General features: G+C 39.2%; 1 protein-coding gene across 3 annotated transcripts in view; it reads left to right on the top strand.

Moving 5' to 3' along the window:
* Window positions 1-21,987, top strand: part of CSMD1 (CUB and Sushi multiple domains 1) — a 1,238,710-nt gene that overhangs the window by 1,102,365 nt on the left and 114,358 nt on the right. For all 3 annotated transcript variants that reach the window (XM_089531085.1, XM_089531084.1, XM_089531086.1), the window contains exons 41-44: window positions 1,384-1,593; window positions 7,393-7,581; window positions 13,971-14,148; window positions 20,192-20,337. In XM_089531085.1, coding sequence (XP_089387211.1) covers window positions 1,384-1,593; window positions 7,393-7,581; window positions 13,971-14,148; window positions 20,192-20,337 — 723 coding nt within the window. The remainder of the gene's footprint in view (window positions 1-1,383; window positions 1,594-7,392; window positions 7,582-13,970; window positions 14,149-20,191; window positions 20,338-21,987) is intronic.

Genomic DNA, 21,987 nt, shown 5'->3' with positions numbered 1-21,987 from the left:
AGGCCAGACGCCACACCAAAGCCACACTCCAGTCCCAAGAATTTGAGCACAGCTTTGGCCCAAGCTTCATGCCTCTTAAGATGCATGTGTCATTTAAAGAGCATACCTCCAAAGTGACCCAAAGCAGCTTTATTTTGGCCTGTCTGTACAGGCCCTAAGTCAATTGATGAGAAATGCACAAATACTGTGAATTGCCCATTATTTTCCATTTTCAAATAAATGAGAGGGTGCACCCTATCCCAGTAAGTCCACAGAAACATACTTATTTACTTAAAACTCACAACCATCTGCCTGTCATCAAATCATACTTATCATGTAGTTTTCAGAACATCAGTTCATCAGATTACTCTCTCCATGGGAAATCAATCTGTCATAGGTATGCCAGAATAACCAGAAATTAGATATTTATAGAATGATGAACACACATTTTTCCACATAAAAGGCCTGTTAACAATTTTTATTTCTTAACAGGTAACAAAAGGATATGGAATACATGTGTATTAGAAATAATGGAAGTTAGAAATTAGAAAATCAGCCTGAATCAGAAAAATCTTGTTCAGTTGCATGGTGGAAACTAATTAAATGGGCTTATGGAACTTCAGCAAAAGCTACATCTCAGATTTTTTTTGATGATTTTTTGCTTTCATCCCACCAAACTAAGTTCTCCCACCCAGTACCAAACAATCATTCTTCATAGTTAGACAAGGAAATGTTTGTGTTGTAATTGTTTAACTTTATTTTTGAAAAGTAGATACAATCTCAGTTTCAGTGAAGAATATTATTCTGAATAGACTAATTCTGAATAGAGTCATTTCCCGTTATCCAGGAAAGCTATATTTCAGAAAATGGTAACTTTTCATGTATATGTTAAATTATACAGTCGGCCCTTCTTATACACGGATTTTTTATACAAAGATTCAAGCATACATGGTTTGAAAATGTTCAAAAAAAGTATAAATTTCAAATATCAAACTTGATTTTCCATTTTTTATAAGGGACACCATTTTTCTATGTCATATTTAATGGGACTTGAGCATACACCGATTTTGTTATACACGAGGGATCTTGGAACCAAACCCTAGCGTATAACAAGGGTCCACTGTATATTAAATGAAGATAAACATAACCTAGAAATAAGAGCTAAAAATTGACTAGTCAAAAGTTGTCGATTCCTTTGTCCTTTTAGTTAATCCCTCTAGGTATTAGATCAATTCCAATGACTATATTTATAAGTGCTGTTTATAATTCTCGGTCATATATAAAACAATTCTTATAATGTAATGCAAGATGCAGGGAGAAAAATCGAGACTGTTAGGATTGTAGAATGGATTGTTCTAAACATGCCAAAAGTTTTCATATATTTTACTTTATTTTCCCATATAGGGGCACATCTACAGTTTCTGAACTTTTCAACTGAAGCTAACCATGACTTCCTTGAAATTCAGAATGGCCCTTATCATACAAGCTCAATGATTGGCCAGTTCAGTGGAACAGACCTGCCTCCTCCTTTATTAAGCACAACACATGAAACTCTCATCCACTTCTACAGTGATCATTCAGAAAATAGACAAGGATTTAAACTTTCATATCAAGGTGAGCATCAGTGACATATCAATGACCTCATGTTCTTTAGCTGGATATTATAATAATTTTTGAGGTTGTCATATTTTTTTATTTTTAAATGATATTTTAAAAGTGCTGGTATTTTCTATGCTTCTTTTTCTTTAAAAATGTGTACTTTATCTCATTTAATTTTTAACTGTCTTAATTTAAAAAACAAAAGATGTGCTCCATCTTGAGAGGGAAAAATTGCTCCGAAGAAGGGCAAATGAGAATAATCATAATGGGACATTGCTTCAGGTGGTGATTGTGTATAGGCTTCCGGTCTAGGGGTTCCCCCCCCCCCCGAATTGTGGCCAGTAATCATGAAACTATAACACATTTCCAAACTTAAGTGTGCTATTGGGAGAAGGCGTTAAATGGAAATAAATGTAGCACATATGATTGCAATTTTCTTCTTCCTCAGTCCATAGTTTTCTCTACTCCCAGAGGTTTTCACTCAGTGTCACTGTGTAGACAGATTTCCCCATTCAGTACCTTGCACCTGTGACTTTCTTCTTTTTCATTGCTGTGAATGAGGAGATTCTTATAATCAGGAATATTTAGTGGGAGCAACTGCAGCATACTCACAATATGATTGGATCAATCAGGATCACTAACATTTTTCTACTTTTGGTGGGAGTAAAATGTGAAACAAAACAATATGAATGATGACAGCATTGTGTTTTATTGAACTGCATTCATAATTCATTTTTACAAGACAGTACCATAGGAGATAAATTAGAATAGCATTTTGTTATTTCAGAACTAAATCAAAGTTTACTAGAGATGTTCAAAATTGTATTTGAGCAGATAGTATTATAGTGCTATTGATGAGAGGGTGGGTGCATGCAGTTAGAAAACAGACCTAGCGCATGGTTTGAGAATTCCTTGACTAAAGCATGATACCCTTTCATTAGCCTATAATGTCAGATGTTTCTGTGGTAGTTGTCAATAAATGCCTATGAGAGAGCCTTCAAGATGGAACTAGAAGAGAATTAGAAACCTGGCATTTATGCTATTCTAGGTACATTAGGAAATGCAGAAAAATAGGGAGGGGAAAATATTCAATTGATTTATCTAATAAGTGAATGGTTTGTATTGTACAGCCAGACTGCATAGCATTGATTTGTAAGTAAAGGGGTGAATTTTCAAGCTCTGATCATGATTTATATATTAAAGGCCTAATTAACAAGTCATGGAGCTATCCATAAATCATACTGCTCTTTTCTTTTCTTTTTTTGGTCACAGTACTGATTTATAAGCTATGTCGTTCTGCTGATTTATAAACCATGTCTTCAATTCGTATGCCTTTATAGAGGTCAAACCTGTGATTGGGTGTCTGTCCTAATGTACCATTGCTAAATGAAAGCTGAATGAATTGAATGTACTGTGATAGGGAACAATGAATAGCAGTGAAACATCAAGTTACTACATCATTATTTGGGAGTCAGGGTAGGGAAGGACGATATCAACAGACCAGAAGGTCTGTTGGGAATAATGTCCCTCATTCAGAAAGGGCCCTAAGCAGCTTACAAAAGGATCAAAACAGGCAAAACAATATATAACACCTTCATTAAAAAGTATATAAGTGGCAACAAGGACAAACACCATCTAGCACAGGAAAGAAGAGTGAAAAGGATCATCAGGCAGGCCATTCTACTAATCAAAGGTTGAGGAACAGAGAAATGTCATCAGCTGGCTCCTTACTTACTTTGCAGATAAGAATAATGCATAGGTGAAATAATAATCCAAAGTTCAAGGGAAGACTTTTCGCCTATTCTACTAACAATCTACTAAGACACAGGTTAGAATTTTTGGCTGTCTAGGACCTGGATCGTATTAGTAGTCCCAATTAGAGTAGATTCATTAAACCAGTTGTTAAATAGTGTGTCAACCATGATTCAATTGGTCTGTTCTAACTGATGGAAGGGAAAAAAAGGTTGGTCAGCCCTTGGCAAGCAGGCATTAAAAGACAGGGAAATACATACACCTATAGTGGCTCTATGAAGTAAAAAGGAGGGACACAAAAACAATGCCGGGACATATTGGAACAAAAAGTATAGATTTTCCACCTTTCTTTCTTGACCATTTTTGAAGGATATGTCCTCAGATTTTGCCTTCTTCTGAGGCTGAGAGAGTGTGATTTACCCAAGGTCACCCCACAGGTTTCTGTGGCCAATCTGATGTTTGAACCCTGGTCTCCCAGAGTCCTAGTCCAGTGCTCAAACCAATATATCACATTGAGGCTAACAGTGCATTGTAATGCAGAATTGGAATATATAGAAAAACTACCTAGAATGAAGCATGAAAAAACCCCAAAGTCATACCATCTGCAGATTCTAGAGAGTACTGAAGACTCAAGTTCAAAACACACTGCAGAAATAACCCAGTTTGAGACCACTTCAACTGCTCTGGCTCAGTGATAGGGAATCACAGGAAATGGGGGCGGGTTATAGACCGCCGCTTTGAGGCGGTCTGCTGCCGCCGCCGTTTGCTCTATAAGGGAGCCGTCGCAGCCACACTGCGCGGCTCCCTTACGGAGCAAAAAAGAAGCTCCAAAATGGAGCTTCTTTCTGCGGCGCCTCTGTGACGTTGCGAGGCGCCAGGGGCGCATTCGCGACGTCACAGGCTCTGAGACACGTTCGGACGCACAGCGTCCGATACGTAAAGATGGCGCTGGCTGTGTGGAACGGCCGGTGCCATATTGTACGGACAGAGTCTGTATTAGACCCAGGGGCGTCTAGAAGAGACACCCCTTTTTTAAAATGGGACGTCCTGCGGACGTCCCAAGTGCCGGTTTGTAACCGGCTGTAGTTTCTTATAGCACCAAGGATACAGTGGTTTAGTGGTTAAGACACCAATTCTGATGATCCAAAAATCGTAAGTTTAGCATTTCAAGGCCCAAGTGCTGCACCATGGGATGAGCTCCCGTCACTAGTCTCAGCTTCTGCCAACCTAGTAGTTTGAAAGCATGCAAATGCAAGTAGATAAATGGGTACCACATTGTTGGGAAGGTAACAGAGGGCCCGAACAGACAGACCAAAATAAAGCTGCTTCAGGTCACTATGGAGGTATGCTGTTTAAATGACACACACATCTTAAGGGGCCAGAACCTGAGCCAAAGTTGCACTCCAGTCCTTAGGACTGGAGCATGGTTTTGGCATAGCTTCTGGCCTCTTAGGACACATGTAGCATTTAACCAGCATACCTCCAAAGTGACCCAAAACAGCTTTATTTTGGCCTGTCTGTTCGGGCCCAGAGTTCAGTGCAGTCATGCTGGCCACATAACCACCAGAGCAGTCCTCGGGTAACACTGGCTCTTCGACTTAGTAACAGAGATGAGCACCAGTCCCTACAGTCGGTTACGACTAGATATTCATGTCAAGGGACTACCTTTACCTTTACAGCACCAGAACTCTATGACAAAGAAGGCTAAATGTCTCACAAAACTACAGTTCCCAGGTTTCCCTAGCACTGAGCCAGGACAGTTAAAATGGTCTCAAATTGGATTATTTCTGCAGCGTGTTTTGGATCACAAACTGGCCCTTGAAAGTTGATCAAATCTTGATCCTTCTAATAAGAGTCCTTATATTTGTGTTAGAGTAGTTATGTTTGTCTCACCAATGCCAATTCCTTTCCAGAATGGTGGGATCATGTGCTAACGTGATGCAAGAAGCTAGGCTCATGGCAACAGCTGTGCTTATAAGGTCTTCCATACCAGACAGGCCTTTGCTGAAGAACCAGACTAAATGTGCCAACATTTAAGTATTACCTAGGTTACAGCAATAGTGTGTGTGGGGAGGAGGCTGGTGGAGGATCTCTCAGAGACTACAACACTGGCACCATAGCTAACATTTGTTAGTCCTACAGAAGGTAGTCCTGATGGCACAGTGGTTAAATGCCAGTACTGCAGTCACACACTGTCACAAGGTTGTGAGTTTGATCCCAGGCAGGGCTCCAGGGTCCACTCAGGCTTGCATCCTTCTGTAGGTCACTAAAATGAGTATCCAGCTTCTGGGGGGCAATTGGCTTACACATTGTAAACCGCTTAGGGAGTGCTTGGTTCACTGATAAGAAGTATAGAAATGTACTTGCAATTGCTATAAGGTGGTACAGTAAGCCTCTTCTCAATGTATTTTACCAAGCCCTGTGATAAGACAACCCAAAAGGAAAGAAAAAATAGTTTCAGAAGATGCAACTCCTAGTTTGGGTGACACTCAATGAGCTATCAGGGTATAGCAGAGAATAACTATGAGTAACGCTGTGGCTAATGATGCAATGGACTCAAACCAAGAGGGTATTCAGCTGTTGATGTGCTCTGAGGTGAATGGAAAGCTTGATGCTGGATGACACATATTAATGGGACCTTGGAATCTGGGAAGCATGAATCAGGGGAAGCTAGACTTAGCAAAAAAAATAAAAAAATAAAATAAAAATGGAACATATAAATATTGCAATATCTGGAATGAACAAGCCAAAGTGGACAATAATGGAACAGTTTGCATCAGAAAACTACACAGTGTTTTGCTTCAAAAATGGAAATCTGGGATGGCACTGATAGTGAGGAGAGATGTGGGAAAAGTAGTCAAAGGATGTAATGCAAAGTCTGGTTGAATCATATCAATAAGACTTCAGAGAAATCTACCAGCACAACCATAATCTAGGTTTATGCTCCAACTACAAAGACAGAAAATGAAGAAATTGAAAAAGTCCAGAAGTCCATAAGGAAAGTGATCATACACCAAAACAGGACTTGTTGATCATAGGCAATTTGGAATACAAAAGTAGGAAACAGAGCAGAATCAAAGACTGTAGGAAATTTGGGCTAGGATTAAGAAATGAAGCAGGAAAGCAATTGAATTTTGTGTGGCCAGCAGTTTGTTCATCATAAGCACATTCTTCAATCAATCCAAAAGGTGACTGTCTACATGGACATCACCTGATGAACAATATAAAACTCAAATAGATTATGTAACCAGAAACAGAAGATGGAAAAGCTCCATTGTCTGTGCAAAAACAAGACCAGCTGTAGATTGTGACACAGATGATGAGATGCTAATGTTCAAAAATTAGAGTAAAGTTAAAGAAGAACACTAACCCAATCATCAGACCAAAATACAACATGAAGAATGTTCCCATAGAATTTAAAGACATTATAAAAATAGATTTGTATTATTACACCTAATTGACCAGGAGTCAAAAGAACTCTGGACTAAAACCAGGGACATTGTCAGGGAGGAATACAAAAAGACTCTATCTGCAGCTAAAAAGAAAAAGCAGCCTCAATGGATGACAGATGAAATTCTTCAAGCATTTAAGGATGGAAGCAAAAATAAAAAGTGACAAAAATAGAGTCACAGCTTTGAATCCAACTGTTCAGCAACTTGTACACGGTGACAAGGAGAACTAAAAAACCAAAACAATGGCTCACAAATTGGAAAACATCCAGCCCTTAAACAAGGAACACTAGGGATTGCAGTACAAAAATAAACCTTTAGTCTGATCCAACACAATTATTTGAATATGTGTGACTGTATGTGTCTGCATGTAGTGAAATTAAGCCAATACAAGTTCAATATTTCACAGGACAGGCCTTTTTTTAAAACAGAATGTTGCTTAGGAGAATTCATCGTGAAATGAGTATTTGGTGTCCTGATTGCTCTTTTATTGTTTACATGAATTTAGCCAGACATAAATTTAGAAAATTACAGGCAACCTTATTATTACTTTGTAATATTACCTTTTTCTCCAAGGAAAATATTTCATTTCACATTTCCCCCTTTTTTCCAGCTTATGAATTACAGAATTGCCCAGATCCTCCCCCATTTTTCAATGGATATATAATCAATTCTGATTACAGTGTGGGCCAGTCAATATCTTTTGAGTGCTACCCTGGATATGTATTAATTGGTCATTCTGTTCTCACTTGCCACCATGGGATCAACAGGAACTGGAACTATCAATTTCCAAAATGTGAAGGTAATTTTTGCTATGTTGGCTATATTGTAATCTTTGGATCTTGTCACAATCACTCATTTCAGGAGGGAGGGAAAGGAATAATAATAATCATCATCATCATCATCATCATCTAATCATGTTTTGGGAAGGTTTCAAATCCTGGTCCGATTTATTTGTGATTGGGATCAAACAAATCAAGGTGTTGTTGTTTTCCAAATTGGAAAATAGCTTGGGTTATTCTAAGTCTGTTAACACAGTGAAGTCCATCATACTTCACATAGCATCATGATCAGCATAAAGCATTCATAATGTCAATTTTATTTCCTTTCTTCCTCAAGTCCCCCCCCCCCCCTCGCCAATTTCTTATCTTTTGTTCACTTGCTCTTCATCCCAAACCTTGGAAATGTAGTCCCTGGGCTATTGATGTGCAGATGATGTCCAGAATATAGCTGTGTGTATACAGTATATGCCTTCAAATTTCCTGTTGGCCTATAGCAGCTCCATGAATTTCATAGGGTTTTCTTGGGCAAGGAATACTCAGAGGTGATTTTGCCAGTTCCTTCCTGATATTTGTTGGTGATCTCCCATCCAAGTACTAACCAGGATCAAGCCTGCTTAGCTTTGAAGATCAGATGGGATCTGGTGCCTTTAGGGTATAGCAGCAGTTCTTAAAGAATATTTCCCCAGGGCTATTAAATGAACTCTCCAGATGCTGGAGGTAGGGAGAGCTGTGCTAAATATCATTTTTTAAATCTGTGGGAATGTTTCACCTCCCTTTTCTGCCTTTTTGTAAGTGAGTCAACATTTTGAAAAAGTTTTTTGGGGTGGGTGGATTGTTGTTTAGTGTTTAGTTTAGCACACGTCTAGTATATACTCCAAGAAGGACACCATAAGGCAAGGTTGTGCACTAGAAATTCCAAATCTGATGGGCATCTAAGGAGGCTGTCTCTGTGCCTGCAAATTACCCAACCCAGAAATTTCTGTGTGTTTCTTAAGAACCTGCTCCCTCTCAAATGGGGGGGAGAGTTTTGAAAATATTGTCCCAGCACTGAGAGAAAAACATCTTTCTTCTCTCGTCCAATCCAAGTGAAGTAGATAGAACAGAAGCGAGGATGATACAGCAGTAATATTTTTGGAGGTAAGTGGATGGGTGGTAAAAGGAAGGAAAGGAAAAAAAGAAGAGTTGAGTTCTCCAGATAGGGGTTTTGTTTTGTTTTGTTTTCCTTATAAGACACATCTTTGCTCTTCTATTAAAGGCAAGCATTCACAGCCATTACCAGAGTAATCCTAGCCTGGAAATTAAGAACACTAAGTAACTCTTAACCTATCATTAAGTCTAGTGCAGAGCTACATCTTTTTGCTGCATCAATAGTTAATTCCAAGGGCCAAAGCACATACCAAATTTTGATTCATATTGATATCACATGCTTTCTCTCCACTTAAAATAATAAGCAAGTGAATAATAATAATGATAATAATAATAGTAATAATATTTTTATTTATGTCCTGCCTCTTCTCATAGGATCAAGGTGACTTCCATCACAATAAAAATACAATACTATAATACAGTAATAAAAATCAATACACACATAAAATACAATACAACTCTAATACAATACAATACAATACAATATAAATAATTCCCTCCTTAGCGCTTTGTCTTAGGAAGTGTGTTCATGTCATTGTATTTTTTATCTTTATGTGTGGTTGTGAAATGAAAAACGCTGATGTGGAGGTGGGGAATCAACTAATTTGAAATGTGGTGTTTGAGGAGAGTTCTGTGGATACCTTGGATTGCCAAAATAAATGGGTCGTGAGCAAATCTAGCCTGGGCTCTCCATAGAAGCCCAGATGATTAAACTGAATCTGTCATACTTTGGCCATTTAATGAGAAGACATTACTTACTAGAAATGACAATATACTCGTCCCTCCACATTTGCTGGGGTTAAGGGCACAGGACCCCCGTGAATGTAGAAAAACTTCAAATAACAAAAACAGTATGTTTTTACCTGAGAGAACAACAATCTAGGAATCTCTGTGCAACTCTTTGGTCAATATCTGCCAAACATTGACCATAGAATTGAGCTGGAGGAGCTAGCAATGCCTAGTGGGGTGTTCTCTTTAGGTCCTTCAGTGTGACTTTAGGGGAAAGTTGACCATAGAGTTGCGATGGAGGACCTAGAAATTCCTAGAGAGAATATATTAATAAAATCTGACAATAATCAAATCCGCAAAAGTCAAAGCCGCAAATGTGGAGAGACGAATGTAATACATGGTAAGGTGGAGGGCAGTAAGAAGGGGGAAAGAGTCCATTACTGGTGGACAGACTCAGTGAAGGAAGCCATGTCCCAGAGGTTGCAAGACCTGAACAGAGCTGTTCATCACAGTGTGACTAGGAGGTCTCTAATTCATAGGGTGACCATAAGGCAATGGTGCGGTACAGGCCAGTTCCCTCTGGAGGGAAGCTACAGCTGCCAAACCACACAGTTTTCCTCCGGAGTAAAAAGAACCTGGAAAAACATGGTTCTTTTTGCGCCACAGGGCGAACGTCACAAGGGCACCAATAGCGCACTCACGACGTAAGCGATGTGAGGCGCTGTGCAGACACCACGCGGTGCTTATGCCACAGTGGCGGCGTCCATGTACACGGGATGCCGCCATTGTTACACCACCATGCCGTGCTAGGGTTAGGGACCATGCAGTTGCCTTTGGGCAGATTTGTGCGGTTTGTACCGCGCCAAAGTTAACATGACAGTTAGCAACAACAGCCTGGGAAGTGGTGAATGTTTAATTTTTTCCCTTCTAATGTTTCTCCATATGTTTTCATGGATAGTGAAAACAGCAGGGAACGGGGAAATGTATACCTGGAAAATGGTACCAGATGGTGGGGAAGTAGGTTTATATGCATGTAGAGAAGCATGATGAAATGTATCCTAAGCACATAGTGTTGCTCTGATTTGACAGACTCAGCTGGGCACACAGAACCTTTTAACAAATGCTAAAATCCCAGTGCTCAGCTGTTTGGGAGAGAGGTCAGCAGCCTTGCTTCAGTCTCCCTCCTCTGCTTCCCCACCAAACAACTGATCAAGAGCATTTTAGCGGTATTCAAAGAAATTCTTTGCATATGCTTCTTTGTTTTGGAGCCCCTGTGTTCAAATAATTGCTTGCAACAATTATTCAAATATCTTTCATAGTTCATAATGTTAGTTGGCCTGCCCATCATGCACCTGCATGTACAGATTTAGAAAGCTAAACTGTGGGGCCTTATTTATATTTTAAATCCAGTGTATTGCTCAGACATTTCAGTCCTGTTGCTCTGAATTACCTCAAATTACTTTGAAACTTCACACATTACACACAGAGAAAAAGAGCAAATGATTCTGCCTCATGCCAAGAATTCAAATTGATTATATCAAAATGCTATAATTAAAATAACTTTCTAGCATCTATAAATGGTCATTCCTGGAAAAGCCAAACAATGTAAATGGCCAATATCATCTCAATTTGTTATGCAAAAAAGGCAGATGGAAACCTGCAAACTGAATTCCATCATCCCTAAATATCTACATAAAATAGCAAAGGCATTTTTTTTTCTTAACCACACATACTGGTTTAGGATATTTTTTTTCTTTAAAAAACAACAACTTATTAATAAAGTAATTTAGATGTTCCTCTCTCCTTCAAAAAATTTATCTGTTTAATGTCTCTATTTGAAATATTACTGTGCTGCTTATGACATAACCTGAAATTATATATGGGTTTAAGATGGAACATTTCATGAAACATCCAAAGGCAAGACCATTCTAGGTTAAAACAACAAAATAGTTTTAGAAAACATAAAACACAATGATAGCTTAAAAGGGTACAACAATTTAAAAATATACATATGCATGTTTTAAGTAAATGAATCCCCAAAGGTCATAATGAAGGGCCATGACTATATGTGGTGTCAAAAGAAGCTAACGTTGACACCAATCAGGCCTTCAAGAAGAGGTCAACAGCCAAATTGGGGTGCAACAGACAATATGTTTTGAGTTACTGTATAAAGTCCTGAAAAATCCTGGACTAAGGAACCTGAAAAACAGCCTACCCTTGAATTAACTTGTCCATGCTTGGTCTCCAAAGACCCTGCTCTAGGAATCTATAGTTTCTGAAGTTAAGAAAGTGGCCACCAGAGAGGGAGCCATTTCTGTTCTGCAGGCCAGTTCTGGAATGACCTCCAAATGTATTCACCTGAACCTAGCAATTACTCTTCTTTCATTCCACTTCAGCTTGACCTGGTTACATAATTCTGTCTTAATATCTTGAAGTTACTTTTAAAACAATACTTCCATTATTTAGCAATAGCAATAGCAAATACATTTCTTTATCGCTTATCAGTGCACTTAAGCACTCCCTACGCAGTTTATAAAGAGTAAGCGAATTGCCCCCAATAATCTGAGTACTCATTTTAGCAACTTCAGAAGGATGCAAGCCTGTATTGAACTTGCAACCTTATGGTTTGTGAGTGAGTGGCTGCAGGACAGGCATTTAACCACTGTGCCACCAGGGCTATTCCAATTGAATAACAAAACTGTTTTTGTTGATTATCATATATATATATATATATATATATATATATATATGATTTATCGAATACGGTAATGTGGTTACAGATTCATAACATAGAATTATGGATTTGTAACTGCCCCATATTCACTAATTCTGGGTAAGTTGCCATCATGGCACTATTGTCATGATTGTAAATGCCCTCCCAAATCCATTTTACAGGCAGCAGCCATAGATGGAGGTCTATTCAGTTGGTGATCAGGGCACAGGAAGATGTTTCCACCTTTTGTGACACTCAGAAGTTGGACTCACTGTCCCAGCATCACTTAATGATGAAGGGTAGAAATGTCATCCTCCTGCACCCTGATTGTTTAGCAGAACAGAGTTCTATCTCTCAATGTGAGTGCTGCTTGGTAAAATGGTTTTCTTGGGTGGGAGTCAGTCCAGGAGAAGTTACTTAGGGGCTCATCGACAGGAGGGAAAAAACTTGACAGCTCATCCCCCTGTCTAGCACAATCAGTTCACACAACTCACAATATTTCCCCCAAATCTGGTGCAATCAGAATACAGATCATAAGGTGCTATCTGCAGCAAACTCAGGGTATACCTCCCTTTAACCCAAGTTTTAAAAACTCATGGATTTCTCTAGATTTTTAAAAAAGTTTCCTGAAGTTTTCTTCATTGTAGAAAATAGATCCACACTGGATTCAAGGATGGGGAGGCAGGGCAGATTTCTGCATGGCAGCTGCTGCCATTTTCTCGGGGGTTCCCTGTGAATGATTTGTTGCTGTTTAATTGTAACTTTAGTTGCAACATCACGTGAAAATGTTAATTGTGATTGCCTAATTTTTACAGGATAATCGGTATTTAAACCCCCGATTTTCTCCATGTGATAAAGTCCAGAGTCTGGCAGCAACCACAGAGATAAAACATTTATGTTGAAAGCATTTCCCTACTCCTGTTTTGCAGCATCCCTATTTGTCACTTAGGCCCGATACAGACTGGTGTAAAGCGCCGGCCTGGGGCCGATTTTAGGGCTTGGGAGAGCAGAGCGTCTGCGCTCCCGAGCCCTACCATGCCATAATGGCTCGCCCCATGCACATGGGGGTTGTCAGTGGCGCTTGGCGCGTGCTCTAGAAAGAACTCGCCAGGAGCAGGTTCTTTTTAGGGCTCCCAGAGGCCGCACCGTTTGGTTGCTACAGTCTCTGTGTGGGACAGAAAGGGGTGGCGTCTTCGTGCACCTTTCTCACTGTCTGTATCCCCCCCTTAGCCTATTCTCCTTAAGACACTTCCCAAGCTTTCAGTGGTATATGGTTATTTTTATTGTTCTTTTTAAAAAGCAGGGTCTGTTACTGATTTTGTATAGTTATTTGTATGTTATTACTGTAATTTCATATTGTTTTATATTTTGGGGAAAAAATAAAGCCAGCTTGGAGACTTTGTTTTCTTGAAGATCTGAATTATTATGTCTTAAAATAGTGTTTCTTAAATTTATTTTTGGGTGAGAGGGTGGGGGTCACAGTATACTCTGAGGATCTGATGAAAGCTATGGCTAATTTTTCAAGAAAAGTACACATAACTTTTTCATGCAATTATATTATAGCATTGTCTGGAATTTTTTTCCTACAAAACAGTGAACAATTGAAAAAGACTAAATTGGTTTTTTTTTCTTTCACCATGAGAAGAAAAATTCAAAGTAACAAGAAAGAAATCGAATGACTTTTGTTTTTCCCACTGAGTTTATGGACCTACTGAAACCCATCCACAGATCCACAAGATTAAGGTTCAACTTGAGATAAGTCAGTATTCTGTCTGCAACAGTGTACCTACTGCTTAACATTTCTCTTCTTCTCTTTTTCAGCTCCTTGTGGTTATAATGTAACATCTCAGAATGGTACAGTGTACTCCCCAGGATTTCCAGATGAATATCCAAATTCAAAAGATTGTACATGGCTAATTACCGTACCCCAGGGCCATGGTATCTATATCAATTTCACGTTGCTCCAAACAGAACTGGTGAATGACTACATTGCAGTTTGGTATGTTACCATTTGTTACCATGGAGACTCATATTCTGTTTAATCTGTACTTTTGTCTCCATTTTAATACAGCAATGATCTCAAAGTAGTGTGATATGCGAGCATGTGTCTGTATGCTCAGATAGTTTCCCATGCAGTAGATTTTTTTCTTGCAAATTTTTTTACTAACTGGCAAACTGAATGTGAAACATAGAGCAAAAGCTAACCTTTTCCCATCATGAAACTGAAAGCTAAGGAATGGAGTTCCAGTTTCACTGGAGAACATCTCACAGATGAATTCACTTCCTACTTAAGGCCTGATGTAGTACAATTTAGCAAAAGGATAACATAATGTTGTGTATTAATGTGCAAAGAATGAGTAGTTCTGTTTCTCTTTTTCCATCCTAGTCCAGGTAACCTAAACTGACCCTCAGAGTCTTGAACTGTTGTTTGAAGACCCTCATGGACTGCATTTAGACTTATGATGGGACTACACTAGCCAGAATTGTCTGGGTTGCTCCCAGAGTAGTCTGGCCCCAGACCTGCATTGAATCCCCCCCCCCCCACACACACACAGTATCTATGCACTCCAGAGCAATGCACACAAGGTCCTGATGTGTCGCCTGACGCTGCTACTGCTGAAGCAAATTGTTCCCTCTAAGGTTGAAAATGAGGCAACCAGTATTGATCAAATTGCTGGGTGACCCATGGTGACCTCAGAGAGGGCAACTCACACTAGTGGTGGTGGTGCTGACTGGCACAGTGGAGCAGATATGTAAACAACCATCTGGCATTCCTCCTGACTGACAAAAGACAAATCATCTTAATCCAATTTAAGAGAGGGGTGAACCTGATTCAGTGTTAATTGGCCTCATGTCATTAAGACAGTTTGCACTTGAATTGGGACTCTGTTCCTGTGATGTAAAGACAAGATGCCGTGAAAACGGGAAGAAACCAGTTTATTTGGCCCATGTAAACATGCCCTAACTGAAATCTATGTTAGATAAGGCAAAGGTGCTTCTTACTCCCCTTGAAAACATAGGTGTGTTGTTTTCTATTTGTGGGTGGTTCTGGACTCAGCCTTGTTCCTGACTGTTAAGGTATTGGCTGTGGGTAAATGGCCACAGCAGCAGATCTCACGACAGTAATATATGTGCTCATTTTATTACATCTGGGGAACCATAGTTTCCTATACCAAGGGTTTGAAAGTTGATTTTGAAGAACAGCCATGTTCTTATTTGGAGCTACTTAATGGTAATAAGAGACTTCCTTATTGAATCCACTTACAATGGTTTCCAATTTGGCTCTATCCTTTAAAGCCCTTCACAATTTGGAACCAGGATATTTGAAGAACCAATGGTCAGAATTCTCTATCAGCTATATAGTATCTCCTGACCCAGCTTCTCCAGTTCCCACTTACAGGTAGCAGCTGCTGCAGTTGACAGGGTCTGTTCCACTGCCAATCAGGAAGCAGCTAACTGATGTTCCTGCTCCATCCCATGAATGATCTCCATCATGACAGGCAGGGACAGGGTCCCTAATAGGAGTCCTGGTGGCGCAGTGGTTAAATGCCAGCACTGTGGCCACAACATTGTGAGTTTGAACCTGAGGGGCTCCAAGGTTGACTCAGCCTTCCATCCTTTTGTAGGTCAGTAAAAGGAGTACCCAAATTGTTAGGGGCAATTGGCATACACCATGTAAATTGCTTAGAGACTGCTTAGTTCAATATGAAAGCAGTACAGAAATGCAAATCCTAGTGCTATTGCTAATATAATCCCCCACACACTGGAGATGTTCACATGAAGGGTGGGGTGGGAATGTCAGTTAGCTGCATCCTGATTGACAAGGGAACATACCCATATTGATCACAGTGGTTAGTGCCAAGTAAGCAGGGATTGGGGGATTTACACGCCCCCTACATATCCCCTGAAATACAGAAATACCGATCATTACAATGAAGCAGTAACTACTGTATTACTCTAGGTTACACATTCATAACTGTCTCAATGAATTCTGGTGGTTGTCTCCTGTCTGAGCATGCCTACTTATCAGCATGGTCAATTAGAGGTCTTCCTACATGCCCCAATACCCTTTGCAGTGTACCTGTTTGGAATATGGGACCAAGCAGAGGTCTGTGCCGAGACCTTGCTGCCAGATGAACCCTGGCTACACCAAACCCTCATTTTATGAAGAATTTTTGGAAAAGTGTCTTTCCTCTCTTAGGGGGTTGATTTTATTATTTGACTGGATACCTTCAGACTGTTGTTTTAACCTCTTAATGTTCTTAGTTATTTTTTTCTAATGGTATTTTTGCTTTTCATTCTATTGTGTTTTGTTAGCATTGTTAGCCACATTACCAACAAGGTGGGATAAAAAGCATGATGATGATGACAATAATTTTTAGCAGAGAAAAATGAATACTCAGTACCTGGGCTGATATTACTTAAGTTTTTCTTGAAAGTATTGTAAGGGACATTTTGTATTTTTATTCTCCCCCCTCCTGCATGACTAGATATGAGTGGATTATAAATTTACGTGTCATAATTTTATATGCCTAGCCAGATACAATCAAAATGCAACAGTACCACACACTATATTTTGTCACATTAGCAATTAAAATTAACCATGCTTTCAGTTGTGAGGGAAAACATGGGGCAGTAACACTCCCAGAGGCAAATGTTTTCCCATCCATATGCCAGCCCAAATGTTGAGTCCTAGAAATGCCACTGCCATTTAGAGATCTTTGCTTTGGAAAAAAATGTATTAATTTTTTTCAGAACCTTCTTTTCTCACAATACACGTTCTAAGGATTAGATGGCAGATTGGTGAGACAGACCTCTTTGAACTACAGTGTCTTTTTCTTCAAGTTTGTATTGAAAGGATTAAAACTACTGCAGAGATCTAAACAGCTTATGACTTTACATTAAGTTGTCACTCTTTTCATTGATAAAGAACTCCACCATAAAGTGACATCTTTATATCTACTCCACCATTTGCCTCACTAAAGAAACCAGCTCTTTAATTGATAAAGGCATGAGAAAATATAAAATATTTAATAGAAAAATTAAACAGCAAAATCCCAGGTACCTGGTAGTGCAGAAGCTTCATAGTATGATACTGGTGTCTAATAATCTGAAATATTTGTTCTTCCTTTATGTGGCAATGTACAACATGGAAGTTTAATATAAAATATATGAAAAATCTGTCATTAAGATAACTGGAATTATGCTAAAATTAACTCTTAAGTAATGAACAGTGTCTTTTTTAAAAATGATATACAGTCTTATACACCCCCTCCACAAATGAGGATTCAACCAAAAGAGTCTACACATTTACCTTGGAGGGACTGGTACACATCAGCAAGTTTCTTTGTGCATGTCATTGTTGTTGCTGTTATGTGTCTTCAAGTTGTTTACAACTTATGGTGACCTTAAGGCAAACGTATCATGGGGTTTGCTTGGCAAGATTGGTTATGAGAGGTTTTATCATTGACATCCTCTGAGGCTGATAGTGTGATTTGCCCAAGGTCACCCATGGGGGGGGGGGGGGGTTCCATGTCCAAGTGGGGATTCGAAACCTGTTCTCCAGAGTCATAGTCCAATTCTCAAACCACTACACCATTCTGGCTCTCTTCTATATGCATCTCACAAATCAGTTGGCCATCATAAATCAGACCCACATCCAAGTACATCCATGGAATATGGTTATATACTGTCACTATCAATGGGATGCAGTTCTGTTATACAGTTAGAAATTATTTCACTTTTCCCCCATCAAGTTTTAGAACAGTCGGTTTAAGGACTTGTCCTTCCATCTATGTATGCACAGGGTGCTCCTTTACTCACAACATTATCTTGAAGGAACATTTGACATATGCAGATCATCTCATTCTCAACTTAAAGCAACAGAGTTCTCATCCCTGTCCATTGCCTCAAATTATGTTGCAATAGTAGGAATGAATATTTGTTCAGCTCTACAACTGGAAAGGAAAACAAATTTGATCTGAGCATGTGCTCAAAGGCACACTATTAATTCTGAGTAGTGCTGAAGTATTTAGGAAGGTCTTACTTTTCTCTAATGTGAATGCATTGGCCAAATTCTCACAGATCATTAAGTTAGAATGCCTCAAAATTCAGGGCTGCCTTTCATAACAAGAGTGTATATTCGCTCATCCCCCTCACTTTCACTTGAATCTGCCTCTGCAAGCAAAAGAGGCTAAACAAACTGAAAAGGTACTAGTGAAGAAAAGTAGTTATATCTTAATCGTGATCCTGGGAGCCAAGTCACCTTATTAGCATACAGTGGACCTTTGGGATCTCCTGGGGCTTCATTCCAGGACCCCCATAAATACCAAAATCCATGGATGCTCAAGTCCTGTTATAGAGAATAGCATAGGAAAATGGTACCCCTTATATAAAAATGGCCAAATCAAGGTTTGCATTTTGGTGTGTGTGTGTGTATTCAGGCCATTGATGGTTGAATCCTAGGGATGCAGAATCCATGACTATGGAAGGCTGACTGTACTTGAATTGTGAAGCCATCTGGCTTAGCATTTTGTGAGAACATGGCCTTTGTTTTTCACTGTCTTATATTTAGCTAAAGTGTCTTCAGTTGATGACATGACACACCATACTATGTTTTTTTTCTTGAAGAACATACTCAGCTGGTTGAAAATATATATATTTTTGTTCCTTCTAACTAAATATAAACATGTCATTCAAATTTGTTTCTTTGACAAAGAGAAAATATACTATAATTCTAAGTTTCATTAAAAAATGAGAGCCAGGGTGAGTCCAGAGACCATGTTTTGAATTACTGCTCAGCCATGGAAACTCACTGGATTACCTTGGCCAACTCACACTCTCTCAGTCTCCAAGGAAGGTAAAGGCAAGCCACCTCTGAAAAAATTTTGTCAAAGAAAACCCTGTGATAGGTTTTCTTAGGGTTGCCATATGTTGGAAATGGCTTGAAGGTGCACAACAAAATAATATCAAAAGGGAATGCACATTATGGTTGTACATTCTAACATTGTCCTGCTGTAGGTCACATGAAAATTCTAAGAGTTTTCTACTCTCCACAAACTGCTGTGAGAGAGGTGGCTGTTGTTGCCTATCTCCAAGAATTTTACAAGGGTTTACATTTCTGTATAATGTGCAGTATAGGGAAATATAAATCTTGTTGCTTTAGTTTTTTGTGGGGGTTTGGGGCTATGTGGCCATGTGGCCATGTTCTAGAAGATGCCAGCCACAGATGCTGGCGACATGAGGAACAAATTCTTCTAGAACATGGCCACATAGCCCCCAAAAGCCACAAAAATCTATGGATGCTGGCCATGAAAGCCTTCGACTTCACAAATTGTTGCCTTGTTCTGTGAATTAGTAATAGTAAAAACATCAGTCTGCCTGTCCTGTTATGCCTTTGTGTGTGCTTAGCACGAAGAAAAAAAAGGGAGAAGACACTAGTTGTGTGCAGAAACAGCAATTTTCCAAAAAATATACTTTTTATTTTTTTACTTTATTATTATTTTGTGCAAATTATGAAATTTGACATTTCAGGGGGAACATTTGACATTTCAGTTTCACATTGAAAATGAGCTCTCTCTAGGGGATTGCTCAGTGCTTGCAGCACTTGTAATATTTTATGTAATTTGGGTCATCATGCCTAGATGACCCAAATTACATAAAGCATTACAAGCAGTGATGTTTTTTTATATGCCTGTGCATGCACATACATGTGTGTATGTGTGTATCTGAACAATAGATATCATCGTCAGCAAGAAGGATCTCAAGGATCTCAAGTGATCCTAAGGCAAACTGCAAAACACTCTAATACAAATGTTACTATACTGCATAGCTTCCCAACCGTCCTCTGAAAGGTCAGCTTTCACATTAGGAGGACTTAATTGTCTCCATAGATTAGAATACAAATGAATTTCCATGCCACAATTGTTAGGATTAAACTGCCTTCTTGAAGATTTAAAGCTACCAGCAAGAAAAAAATAGAGTTAATTTAAACTGTAATTATAGGCTTTTGCTGACAATGCTTTCTTTCTCTTGGTCCTTAGGGATGGCCCTGACCAAAATTCACCTCAGCTGGGAGTGTTCAGTGGGAATACAGCTCTTGAGACAGCTTATAGCTCAAGCAATCAAGTCCTTCTGAAGTTTCACAGTGATTTCTCCACTGGAGGGTTCTTTGTTCTCAATTTTCATGGTCAGTATTTTCTCCTTCTCATCTTCCAAATCATATGTGTGTGAAAGAGATATAGGGAGGAAGCATGTGGAGATTTAAAAGGGTATTTTCTGCCTACTGATGTTAAAATAAATTAGATTGGCTTAATTGGCATGATATTTTCATTTAGTAAAACCTCTAGAGTATCGATCTTTATTATCCGCAGCAAAATGAGTGTTAAATATTTAATACAGAGTTTCTTGTTTCTTAATATTTTAATGGAAAAACTCTGGCCCACTTAACCCAGGGCAAGCTCTCCTTAATGAGTCTTAAGGATTCCTCATCCTCATCCTCCTTCAAGAAACAGTAATATCCTCATAGCCCATCAAGAATTTTTCAGTCATTCAACCATGGGACATTTTCTCAGAGCTTTTGAACAACTTCAGGATTTAGAGATACATAGTTAGAAATAAGGAACCCAAAGAGGGGAAAGTTAAGTGGCACAGGACTGTGAAAGTGACATCATGGGTTTATTTTACATTCTTTTTGTTATAGTCTTTGCTCCTGGTGAAGGAAACCATTTTAATTTTAAGTAGTGTAGCAAGCACTCCAGTTGTAAAATGTTGGTATGGCAAGAAAGAAGAGAGGTCAGTGAACAATGGTGGCTTGTGGCTTCCATGTCAGTGCATAGTGAATTTGCTCTAGGTTTCACACTATACTATAATCCTTTCCTCAAAATACATTCAGTACCTTGGATTGCTTCATTAAGATTTTGTCTAAAACCCATAGATTTATTGCTTCACTGGCATCAACCAACAGTTGTGTATGTGTGTCTATCAGGATGAAAAATGATGGTTGTTTTTCACAATATGTCTGTGTGTGTGTGCGCGCTCGCATGTATATACGCCGATCTATGCAATCCACAAACAGTATGGCACTGTACAATGCTGCATTGCTTCTGCCCAACATTGTCCCCTTCTCTGCAGCAAATCAGTTGTACATAAGTGTATGAATATGCAGAGAGAATCACTGTGGTCAACTGAAGTAGTTGCAACAACAACTCCCATTCAGCAACCATGCCTGTGTTCCTGGTTGGGATCTCTTGTGTTTGCTCAACTAATTGCAAACACTAGAATTGGTTAGTTTTTTGTGGGTTTTTCAGGCTATGTGGCCATGCTCTAGAAGATTTTCTTCCTGACATTTCGCCAGCACCTCTGGCTGGCATCTTCAGAGAATGCTTGCCTGGAACAAGTGGGTACATACATACTGTGTGAGCCCGGGAATGCAGGAATGATTTGCATGTGTACTAAGTCCTGGGAAAATATATCTATTCATTTACCATTTAAAACTAGATCCATTGCCATTAAAGAGAATACTATCAAGTTAGTCCATCAATGGTACCTCACTCCAGTCAAATTGGCTCGTGTATCTACCAATGCTAATCCAAAATGCTGGAGGGGTTGTGAAGGTAGGGGAACCTTTGTACATATGTGGCTGGATTGTCCCTTAGTGTATGTATTCTGGAGCAAAATTTTACAACTGACCTCCAAGATCACTAAACAAAGTGTACAATTATCCCCACTCCAGTTCCTGTTCTCCATTTTTATGAATGAAAATAAAGCCTATAAAGAACGTATTAGTTTGCTTCTGGCTGTTGCCAGGCTTGAGATAGCCAGGAATTGGAAAACTGGA

The sequence above is a fragment of the Sceloporus occidentalis genome, unplaced genomic scaffold (assembly GCF_023333645.1).
Source record: "Sceloporus occidentalis isolate IW3139 unplaced genomic scaffold, rSceOcc1.0.p SCAF_6, whole genome shotgun sequence".
Lineage (NCBI taxonomy): Eukaryota > Metazoa > Chordata > Lepidosauria > Squamata > Phrynosomatidae > Sceloporus > Sceloporus occidentalis.
This window is presented reverse-complemented; position numbering and strand designations above follow the sequence as displayed.